Genomic DNA, 12,051 nt, shown 5'->3' with positions numbered 1-12,051 from the left:
CAGGAATGACGTGAAGCTCCGGCTCGGCAGGACTGACGTGAACAGTCTCTGGCTCGACGGGCATGACGTAAACAGTCTCTGGCTTGGTGGGCATGACGTGAACAGTCTCTGGCTCAGCGGGCATGACGTGAACAGTCTCTGGCTCGGCGGGCATGACGTGAACGGGCTCGGCGGGACGAGACTCGGGACAGGTGGTCTTGGCGGGACGAGACTCTGGACAGGCGGTCTCGGCGGGACGAGACTCTGGATAGGCGATCTCGGTGGGACGAGACTCTGGACGGGCGGTCTTGGCGGTACGAGAATCTGGATGGGTGGCCTCGGTGGCGCGAGACTCTGGACGGGTGGCCTCGGTGGGACGAGACTCTGGACAGGTGGCCTCGGTGGGACGAGACTCTGGACGGGGGGTCTCGGCGGGACGAGACTCTGGATGGGCGGTCTCGGTGGGACGAGACTCTGGATGGGTGGTCTTGGCAGAACGAGATCCTGGAACAGGGACGGGAATAGATATCAGCGTGGAAGATATCGTGGCGTGACAGGCAGAAGGTTCACACACACTTAGTAGGACGGAGAACGGACAAAGACTGACTGAACAGAAGGGAACTAAATACAAACACAGATGAACATAGATTGACAGAACACAGGTTATACAGATGAACTGATAATGATGATGACACGTTACATGAATGCCCTGTTTAAGGGAAAACTCAGATATTTCCCTGCTGTTTGGCATCTCATTTACACGAAAACCCCATTTTCATCACAGAAAACGATTATTTCTAAAAACTCCGGCCAAGTGGAGATTTCTGATAACACCAGTAATGTGTTGCCATTTCAACGGGGAGAAACAGGGTTTTAGGTTCTCAAACGTCACATTAGGCACCAGAAAATGCTTAACGTCATGTGAGCGCACAGTTTGGCATAGTTATGATGGCGCTCGACGGCGTATTTATGCGGGTTGATGTAAATGACAATTTTTTTGAAAATGATGTGACACATATGATAATAAGTATTTGGTCTTTTTCTGAAAACTGTCTTTTCCTGATGATGTAATTTAGGCTACACAGGCTATTGGGTAATGCAACAGTTGGGTTCCGGACGTAAAACAACGCTTTTTGCGTGAACGGCCCCTTAGTCTGCACTTTTCTTAACATTCCATGTTGCAATACCCTTTTGACCCCTTCTAAAGCCATTACATAAAATATTTCCATCACAAGTTAAAACGCATGGATTTAGTGAACTTCGATTGTACAAATGTAAATTGATTTCATGCAATGCAATTGAGTCAAAATTAATTGATGCAGTAATTTTACAACTAAATTGAACAAGCATCCAAAAATTTATTTGTGAGTGTTTTTGATATGTAGGCTGTTACAGTATGCGGATGGTGCTTTGTGTGTTTGCAGCATACTCGGAGGATGACCTCTCGGATGCGTTCTCCAAAGAGAGCTGTATCACCGAACAGACTCAGTATTTCTTTGAGAACGAGAACAAATCTTTCTCTGGAGCTATGGACTGTGGAAACTGCTCCAGGTGAGGACTGTTTTTATGTTTGTACGTGCATAAATCCATCCGCATTCCCTCCATCCGTGTGCGTGTGGGAGTGTGTGTGAGCATGTGCAGATGATGTCAGCGGTCTCTTTCTGTCTCTTCCTGGATAATTGCTCATCCCGGTAAGTCATCCCTCCAAGGATCGAGCAGCTCAGCTTTCCTTCTCTTTTCCTCTCCGTCCCCTCTTTCTCCAGATCCATCCGACGTCCAGCCGGCTGTAAATCCCGCCGGCCGTGCTGTTTAATGTAACACCGCTAAAGCAGAACGTGTTGGGGTGGGTGGGGGCGCTAGGCCTGACAGAAACTCTACGCCTTTTTTACGAGCCCCACGTGTGACTCTGCGTACGATAGTTTTTCTTCCATGTTAACTACTTTAGACATGTAAAGTTTAACAAGAGCCATAAAGAGAAATCCATTTGTGAGAGCTCAGGAGCTCAAGACCTGAGCTTCAGCATATGTAATTCAATCTCACTCAGAGAGACATCAACACCAGATCAGTCTAAAGGAACGCATGTACTGATGAGAGAACTTCTAGAATTGCCAGCATAAGGATGGCTTAAACAGAACATCAAGGAGACTACAGCAAATTATACTTTTTTTACATTATTAAAGTCATATTTCTTCAGATTTTTGCATTAGTTATCTGAGGTCTGCTTGTCCTCTCTCAGCCCTACAGATTTTTTGGACGACAAACTCTCCTCAGAGGTTATATAATGCCTCTGTTTTGAAACCTAGTGTGCTGTTGTACTGTCTACTGCCTACATAGACTTTAGGGTTGGATCAATATTGAAATTTTGCCTTTTAGTACAGTTCCATTTTCTGGTCCTGTTTTATCGATACTGAATTAACACCTTAGGCAACAAATAAACAGCTTTAACGACTGGCGAACTGCAAGAGGTTCAGTAGATCTGATAATTTAATGTAAATAATTAATGATTCCTTTTTAAATAAATAAAATAAGTGTTGGGTTCATTAATTAATTAAAATGACAAATAGAATAATATGTGTATTTCAGTTTTTCCTACAAAATACTGTTTTTATATCAAACCCCAAAATTTGAACACTGAAATTGTAAACTGAAAATATATCCATATAACATTTTCAGTGTTATTTACCTGGTGCACAATAATGTTTTTACTAAAATGCAATATTGTATTTTGTTGCCCTTCGATGGTAATTCAATTCCACCATATAAAGACTGCAATATATGCTACTTTTGTGAAACTACCATTCAAAAGGGGGATCAGTACAAATAAAAAATAAAAATAAATAAAAGAAGTCTGACCAAAAATACAGTAAAAACAGTAATGTTGTGAAAATATTATTACTATTATTATTAAAATAGTATAATTATTGAAAATAACTGCTTAAAATATTTTACTATATTTTAAAATGTATTTTTTGTAAGTTGTGCTGCTTAAAGGGATAGTTCACCCAAAAATGAAAATTCTGTAAGTATTTACTCACCCTCATGTTGTTCCAACCCCGTAAGACCTTCGTTCATCTTCGGAACACGAATTAAGATATTTTTGATTAAATCTGAGAGCTGGATCACCCCTCCATAGGCTTCTAAGGGTTTGACACTTGCCAGCCCCTAAAAGTTATTAAAGACACCGTTAAAATACTCCAAGTGACTACAGTGGCTCAATCATAAGTTTATCAAGTGACGAGAATACTTTTTCTGTGCAAAAACAAACAAAAATAACAACTTTATGTTAACTATTCATTTCCTTCTCTGTGGGCCTCTAGTCAGTTAACGTAGCGTGATTGCATAGAGCTACGTCACACGTAGGCTCACTATTGGCCGACGCTGGTCATGTGTGTGATGCATGTGACGTATAACAACAGAAGCTTATGCTATTACATTAGTGAACTCACTCGAGGCCCACAGAGAAGGAAATGAATAGTTGAAATAAAGTCGTTATTTTTATTTATTTTTGCGCACAAAAAGTATTCTCGTCATTTGATAAACTTAAGATTGAGCCACTGTAGTCACTTGGACTATTTTAACGATGTCTTTAATAACTTTTAGGGGCTGGCAAGTGTCAAACCCTTAGAAGCCTATGGAGGAGTGATCCAGCTCTCAGATTTAATCAAAAATACCTTAATTTGTGTTCCGAAGATGAACGAAGGTCTTACGGGGTTGGAACAACATGAGGGTGAGTAAATACTGACAGAATTTTCATTTTTGGGTGAACTATCCCTTAAAACTTGTTACAATTTCCAGCATTCTTTCAGGGATGGAAAGTTCAAAAGAACTGTATTTATTTATAATTGAATTCTTTTGTAACATTATAATTGTCTTCACTGTTACTTTTGAGTAATGTAATGCATTGTTGCTGAATAGATATATTAATTTATTTAAACAAAATTGATTTATAGATAATCAAATTCAGTAAATACTAAATACTCAGTAAATACTAATTTAAACTTTTATGTTCCACATTACACAAGTTGTGTCCGGGTCAGCTACAGAAAATTGGTCATACTGATATATACGCAAGTGTGTGACTTTCTTTTGAAACACAAAAAAATTATATATCAAGAATGTTTTAAATCTTTTTGTCCTTATAATGAAAGTCATAGTGATTCAAAACAGCTTTGGACCTCATTGACTTTCATTATATAGACAAAAACAGTTAAAAAACAATTCAAATTGTCATATTCAAAATGTTCAATTCAAAATGTCATATTTTGTGTCTTGCCAGAAGAAAGTCATACACATTTGATGCAACATGAAGGTGAGAAAAGGATGACAGAATGTTCCTTTTTGGGTGAACTATCCCTTTAAAATGCTGTCTAGGTATGCAGCTCACTAGATTTTGAAACACCGCTGCAGTTTCTCACAGGATGTTTTTCATGGAGATCACATAAACCCACCTGAAACACTCCTCTGTGCTCTTATAACCTCTCATGCTCTCATGAATAAAGCATTCCACTGAGGGCAGACAGATGTGAGCCACTGAACTTTAGGACTCCATGCTTCTCTGTGATCATCAAGCTCTCCGTGTGTGTGTTGGCATGTGTGTTTGTGTGAGTGTGACCCTGATGGCCGCTATGATCTGAGGCTTGTTATGCACCGCCGAGCATGCTGGGTAGCAGTAAACAGCCTGTGATTACTGAGAGAGCAGGTGATGTGTAACACAGAGCTTTAACGCACACATCCTATATACGTTTACATGTGCACAGGCCGGTGCAAAAACCTGTTTCACTCTGTTTTAAGGGGAGGGGGGGGAGCCGTAAAAGAGAACAAGAGAATGCTATAAAGAAAAGTCATGGATGAAACTCATTCGGTGATGACAGTACGTAACAAGCTGCCAACCGACGCAGATTTCCAATATAATACACTCATCTCCTGTTACACTTACTAAAGACTTCCACACATGTGGGGACGGTTTTGGATTTGTAAGACGTGTATAATTGATTCCTGACAAAGAGCTTATGCTGACTTCTGACTTGTGCGTATTGTTTTGAGTGCGCGTACCGCCTTTTATACCTACTTGCTTTACTGTTTCTTCCGTTAAATGTCATACATGGGTGGTCTCTCTTAGGCAAATGTCTGCTTAGTTTAGAGATTAATAAACCATGATACCCGTCTTACAATAGCCTATAAGCTGTTCCTGTGAGAACTGTGTTTGTGTCTTAATCACTTTTCTGTTATCTTTTTTTAAATTTTTTTTAAGAATGTACCGGGCAGAGAAGCTCCCTAACACGAATTTGGTGTTTTTAATATCTGATGCAAAGAGTTCCTGTCTCTCCTGCGATCCCAAACCACTGAGACAAGCGGAACAGCCCTGTATCCTTACATTTATGCATTGTTTCCCAAAGTTGACAGTACACCGCTGCTCATTTATTTTGAACTTCTATTTACCCCTAAGTGACGACTGAAAAAGAACTTTACCGTGAGCATATCGGAGCCTTAAGATTGAGATAATTACATTTGTTTTGAAGTTCCTGCTATTGTCCTTATAGATTTGTTTCAGCTACTGGTCCTGACCCATGTGTGCTGGCCCAGAACCCTCGGTATAGGAAAGGACCGGACGTCTGCTTCGACAACAACGTAGACGTATGTTTAAACCAAAAATTAATCTTCATCATTCACTACTTGTTTTTTTTTTTCTCCTTTTTTTAAGCTAACGTTAAATTCCTTTCTGTTTGCATGTTGAATGCTCATTGGCTGCTCATCATGCCTGTCACTGCTAAGGAGGAGCCTTTGTGTCCAATCAGTGGCTCCTCTTCTTTGACCTATTACCAATCTATCATTTTGCTGCTGCTTCTGCATTGTGTTTAATGGTCAGTTTCATCTCGTTTTGCTGTTTCCTCATTAAAACAGTGTGGCAAAAATGTCTTTTTTAGCAAAAATATTTTGCTAATATCTGCTTATCATATAAGGGGTAAAATGCCCTGTATTGTTTACTCAATGCCTCAATATGGACTTAGGCAGGATGCCACTGCTTTCCTCCTGCTGTGAAAGTAGGAAGTGCATTTTCAGCTAGTTCCCTGAGAGATTTTCTGTGGAATAAACATAGGAAGCTCCAGATGTGTTTCCGTCCTTTTGACAGTAGCATTGATAAAACGCCCCTATGTCTCCAAACCTGGGGTATCCCAGGACTTTCATTGGCACGCCCCCCATTCACAGTATAGCATGCAAGCGTTGTTTCAGAAGACCATCAGTCAGAGTTGTGCATTATTTCTACATCAGGACTTTTTGCATGCATGCCATTGTTTTGATTTATTCCTTCCTCAGTTCAGCCAAAACATGTTTTGATATTCACTTTTCATTTCACATAGACTGTGTTTTGATTTAGTTGAATGCTTTATGGTTCCAGGTTGTACTTAGTTTCGAGCTCTTCCAAGCTAGGGTTATTATAGTCAACTAAAACCATAAAATAAATGTTACTTGAAACAAAAATAAATGGTAACTGAAATAAATTAAAGTATTAAAATGTAAACTTACTTTATTTCAGAAAGTTGTTAAAGCAACATTTCTAATTTTTAACTTGATGTACTAAAATAACTAAAACTGAAATACAAATGAATAATAACTTCTTTTTTTAGCAATAATGTTTACACTTTTTAAGGTGTCTGTGTTACAGTGTAATTATACATTTAAGTACTGAGTAATAATAATTAACTGCATGAACTTTATATAGGGTCAGGTTGAGGTTTGGATTGATTTAGGGTTAGTTGAATGTCATTGCATAAGTTATACTTATTACTACAGTAACTGCATGTAACACGTAACAAGGACACATTAAAATAAAGTGTTACCACAATAAAAATAATAATAATTCAACATGTAAAAAAAATAAACTATAATAGTATCTCAGTGGCTATGTTTCCATCCAAAGTTGCACATTTAACTAATGCGCAAAATTGGAATATCGCATAAAACATTTGTGAATAAAAGCAGCCTTTCCATCCCATGTGTTCAAGATAACAACATATCTGTAATAAAAATTAAAGTTGCTGCAATCTGGAAAGCTGTGGATCTTTTTTCTTTTATCGTAAATGACTTGCGTTCGGATGCCTTGTGTTTGGGAAAGCAATCATGTGAGACACCTCTGGGAGTTCATTATACCAAATCATTTTGATGACAGACTTTTGCTCCGGCATCTCAGATTGATTAAACCAACATTTGAGATGCCGTGCAATTAAGTTGGTCAGCTAGTCCATCCAGTTATCCAATCACATCCACTGTTGAGGCAAAGTTAGAGTTTTTTGTTGCGCATCAAGGGATTTATTCAGTAAATGTGTTTCCATCATAATTTATGTGCATGCCTTCTTATCAGATAAAGCTTTTTATGCACATTTTTTGAATTTACACGCATATTGTCTTTTCCATCCAGCGTCTTTGTTTTTTTTATGCAATATCCCAAATTGCGCATAAAATAGGTGGATGGAGACACAACTTATGATACTCAAATAACACTGGACCAAGCTGGTCATTTTTGGTTATTGGCAACTAACTGGTTAAAAGTGTTCTTGGTGGTTGATTACCTGGGCTTATTACCTATCAACTGATATTCTTGTAAAAGATAGTGTTGTTTAAATATTATTTATATACTGTATTTATCAATATTTTTATTTAGCTTTTATTTTTACCTTACTAAAAGGTTTTGTTAAAAAAAAAGATTTTGTCATGTATTATTATTTTTATTATTAATAGTATTTCTATGTAGCTTTATTTTATTTTTATTTCAACTGTAGTTGTAGTAATTTTAGTACTTTAACATAAACTTTATTTCAGTTAGGTGCCAAGGCAACATCTCTAACATTTCTAGGAATGTTTATAAATATATATATATATATATATATATATATATATTGTTTAAGTTTTTCATGTGGTATTCATATTACATTTTATTTCAGTGTTATTTCAGTTAACTAAAATGGTTTTTAATCATTTTTGAATTAGTTAACAATAACAACACTGATTAAAGTTGGTAGACCACCTTGAACCAGCAGCAAACCAGATGCCATGTTTCAAAAGTCAATTAGGAACCCTTAACCATCTGAACTGAAATTACCCGCCTATAGTATGTTCTTATGTTTGTGTGAGGTAGAAGTCCCTAACATCTCTGTATTGACCGCAGGAGGACGCGACTGACTGTGGTGGAGGCTGCAGTTTGATTCCGTCTCTCTGGATGATGCTGGCTCTTCAGCTCCTTCTACTCTGGCTGCTTACTGGAACCAGAACATATTTGTCCTGACCAGAGCGAAGCTACAGACTAGAAAAAACAACTACTGACTGAACTGCTTACTATACAGACCCCATGACCACAAAATAACCACACTTCGACTGTACAATCTAAGATTGTCCGTTAGTCAACCCAAAACCATTTGACTAACGCAGATACAGAACTCTACTGTAAAATTGACACGGCTCATCAACTCACTGCCAAATTCTGTCCTCTCAGACCAACCAGAAACGGCAACACAGTCAGACACGAGAGACAGATATATATGCTCTTATTTTATTTTTTTTATTTTTTTTACCTCGCAACAGAGACACATTATGATCACAAAAATTATTCATGCAAAAATGTTTAGTGCCACAAACAGGCTTAAATAACGTGTAAACAATGTGGTCAGAGACGGCTCCTAGCACCAGCCTGGATCTGAAGCAGGGTTTAACGGTACAGGAAAGACTGTTCAGCTCTGGAGCTCATTATGAATTCAGCTCGAATTCAGGCACCAGTAGTAGGTCAGTGATGTCACACTCAAGCCTTTTAGGCCCATAGAGGGCTGTTTTTCTTGTTTTATGTTCTTTGATTTCTTGCTATGTGCAGCAGGGGAAATCTCATGAAGACATTTTTAGGACCTGGAAATTTCTTTGCAGTTTTTGTGAGATTCCCAGTATGATTTTTAATTTTTGCAAATTTTATTGTTATTTTTGTCTGGTCCTTTGGCTTAGAGTTATTTTGTTGCTAATTTTAAACTTCTCTGAGATCACCAGATAACAAAAATGTAAGCATCTGATATAATCGTTGGAAAAAAAGTGCCATGTTGAATGTCATGATTCATTACGGAAAGATTCATTGTGCGATCAAACCACCCTTGAGCAGTGCATCATCTGATGCGAAATGCAGACTGCTCTAAAAGACTGAACAGTCTCCAATAAGTATACGAATCCTTTTTTTTGTGTGTGTCAGAAGTCACACGCTCGCGTCCAAGGGTCCAGAGCATGTTGAATGTGCTTTGTTACTCTCCCCATCCTGTCTTCTGGGCCCCTGCTATCAAACGATTGCGTGTTTTACTGTATGTCATCCAGATACTTCATATGTCAGATTTTGTTCCAGCATGACAGACATGATATCACAAGCGTGTCAGATATTACATCCACATGTTGAACAACTATGCGAAAACACAGCACATGACAGGTTATAAAAATGTTAAACCCTGGAGAAATGTGCATTTAAGATGGTTGAATGTATGTTTATTTTATTTATTTATTTAGCTTTATGATAGAAAGTCCATGTATGAGATTAGGTGATATCAATCAAAACTATTGCCAATGGGTAACATTTCCATGTGGAAGAAGAGGACATACCAACGGCAATGCCTAGAGCTATGAAAAGTGAAATGCTTATCCATCCTAATCCAAAGGCCAAGTATCCAGGAATAAAATAATATGCTTCTATATTCGTTTCAGAGGTGTTTTAACATTTGATGTCTATTTTAAATATATAAACATTCAATCAGTGTTTGCATGAGTTCTATGGCTTTTTATTCATGCAAAAATAAAAAAAATTATGATGGTTTTATTAGACTGTATGGAGCTTAAATTGATTTTTTTTTTCTTTGTTGTAGCCTTTATGATGAGGAGGCTGTTAAAGTGACGTAATTCTACAGTGATAATATTAAGTGCAACTGAATTTAAAAGCGGAAGGTTTAATGTCGTAGTGATTGCCAAATGAGAATGAAATATTATAAAACGCACGAGATAGATCTGAAATAAAGTGTGTGTTTAGTTTACTGGATGTCCGCGAAATATCGCTCGCACCTGTGAGTCCACGTCAGACTTTTTCCTTCGGAATGAGATTAATTTTTCTTTCTGTCTTCACTGATGTAGCATTGAGTTACAGACCTAAATATGCAGTGCATTTATGAATCATTACAGACGTTTTGGACCCCTCGGAGGCTTTTCGGGGTCTGGATTTCTCATCTCAGGCCTGAGGTGGAGGCCATAGGATGTAACATTTAAATACCTCACCAAACGACGTTGCGAGATGTGATTTGATCCAAGAGAGCTAAACTAACTCCCCTCTTTACAAACTACACCATGTTTAAAACGCCAGTGAAAAATACACAAACCCCGCAGAGGCTGTTTGAATGCAAATTGATCCCATGCCATGTCCGATGAAGAACGTCCGCAAAACATGAAACAGGTTAATAAACTAAAAATTCTAAATCTGGCAGTGCCTACATGGTTAGTCAAGAAGAGCGAATTACTTAAAAGTAGCATTCAGCAGGGAATTTTATTGGCTTGCTGCAAAAAAAAAGTGTTTTCACATGTTCTCCATCATGGTGGAGTTCAAGAAGGTGAATTTTTTTCAACTTTTAATATTACACAAAAAAAAAGCAAGATTGCTTCACTCTTAAAATTAAAGGTTCCAAAAGGTAGAAGAACATTTTTGGTTCCCCAAAGAAATTTTCCGTGAACAGTTCTCCTTTTTTTCTTAGTGTGAAGAACATTTTAGAAATCTACAGAACCTTTTTCCACTCTAAAGAACCTTAAATAAAATGGAAAAGGTTACTGTACATGAATGTTGATGGTTCTTCATGGAACCATTGATGCGGATAACCTTTAATTATAAGACTGTATTTTGGATCCATAAAAAAAATAGTGAAAACCAGACACTCCAAAGTCCAAATCATGAATCAAAAAGTTTTTGAAAATCTGTTTTAATACAAAACATTCCACTTTACATAAGAGGGGATAGACAATTGAAGTGTGTTCAGGTTTGCGCAGTGCTCCCGCGATGCTCTTTGACATTTCGACCCTCGCATGAAATGTTGGATGTGTATAGACATGCCCACCTCATGTAAAGAGGAATTGTTTGTGTGTACTTATTATAATGTTTTATGAATGCTGCTCTCAGCTGCTGTGCTGTCACATAGGGCTACCTTGTGTTTGTGCTACTGAACGTATTTACTGGTGTTGGTGCTCAGTGTGCGGGAAGTTTTCTCTGAGGTTGCGCTTCTTTTCCTGAGTGTGTATCGAAGTCACTCTTTGATTTGTGTGTTCAATGGTTGGGAGGGGCGTGGTGTGTGCCTCAAAACCCCCGACCACCTCACTTGGTTGTGCTTTCAACTATATATATATATATATATATATATATATATATATATATATATATATATATATATATATATATATTCTTTTGTGGAAACTGACACGCCTGAAACAATTTTGTATACATTTGTACAATAATGTTGTTCAGCAAAATAAAACAAAAATGTTTGTAAAGTTTACAAATGTGTAATTATTGTGCAAATACAATATATTCACAATAAAAGTTTATCATTACTACCTCTGGGTTTAGTATTGAATTTTTTTTTGTTTTTTTATTTTATTTTATTAAACAAATGGTCTGCATCGTCACAGAGATGCATGAAGAGAATCTAGGTAAATGGCTAGAAATGCATACATATTTGTTGTTCAATATCTGTACAATATTTTATAAGAAATTAACATTCTAGGATGCATTAAATTTATCAAAACTGACAATAATATTCTCATTGTTACAAACAATATTTGAAATGTTCTTTTGAACTTTCTATTCATCAAACAATCCTTAAAAAAATCTCAGGTTACGATGTTGTAACCTTGGTTCTCTGAGAAGGGGACCTCGTTCATGCTATGTGAACGCCTCCAGCTTGAGCTGGTGTCTGAAGCACGTGTGGTACATGGCAAACTCGATTGGCAACTACAAGAGATGATGTCACAGGCACATTGGTAGACTATAAAAGGGTTGCCCAAGGAACACGTCATCAACTT

At 37.6% G+C, this 12,051-nt stretch overlaps 1 protein-coding gene across 7 annotated transcripts in view; it reads left to right on the top strand.

The window, feature by feature from the left end:
* The window catches only part of LOC143696854 (voltage-dependent calcium channel subunit alpha-2/delta-1), a 157,551-nt gene extending 145,968 nt beyond the window's left edge, over nucleotides 1–11,583 (top strand). For 4 of the 7 annotated variants that reach the window (XM_077193648.1, XM_077193645.1, XM_077193644.1 and 1 more), the window contains 4 exons: nucleotides 1,404–1,530; nucleotides 5,231–5,343; nucleotides 5,531–5,613; nucleotides 8,144–11,583. In XM_077193648.1, coding sequence (XP_077049763.1) covers nucleotides 1,404–1,530; nucleotides 5,231–5,343; nucleotides 5,531–5,613; nucleotides 8,144–8,260 — 440 coding nt within the window. In that variant the 3' untranslated portion in view covers nucleotides 8,261–11,583. Of the gene's footprint in view, nucleotides 1–1,403; nucleotides 1,531–5,230; nucleotides 5,344–5,530; nucleotides 5,614–5,751; nucleotides 5,841–8,143 lie in introns of those variants that run through there. The other 3 variants (XM_077193647.1, XM_077193643.1, XR_013186066.1) reach the window with 2 other exon arrangements.
* The last annotated feature ends 468 nt before the right edge of the window (nucleotides 11,584–12,051 follow it).

Source organism: Siphateles boraxobius, unplaced genomic scaffold (genome assembly GCF_051911475.1).
Source record: "Siphateles boraxobius isolate OS27281-9 unplaced genomic scaffold, OSU_SipBor_1 31, whole genome shotgun sequence".
NCBI classification, from domain to species: Eukaryota; Metazoa; Chordata; class Actinopteri; order Cypriniformes; family Leuciscidae; genus Siphateles; species Siphateles boraxobius.
This window is presented reverse-complemented; position numbering and strand designations above follow the sequence as displayed.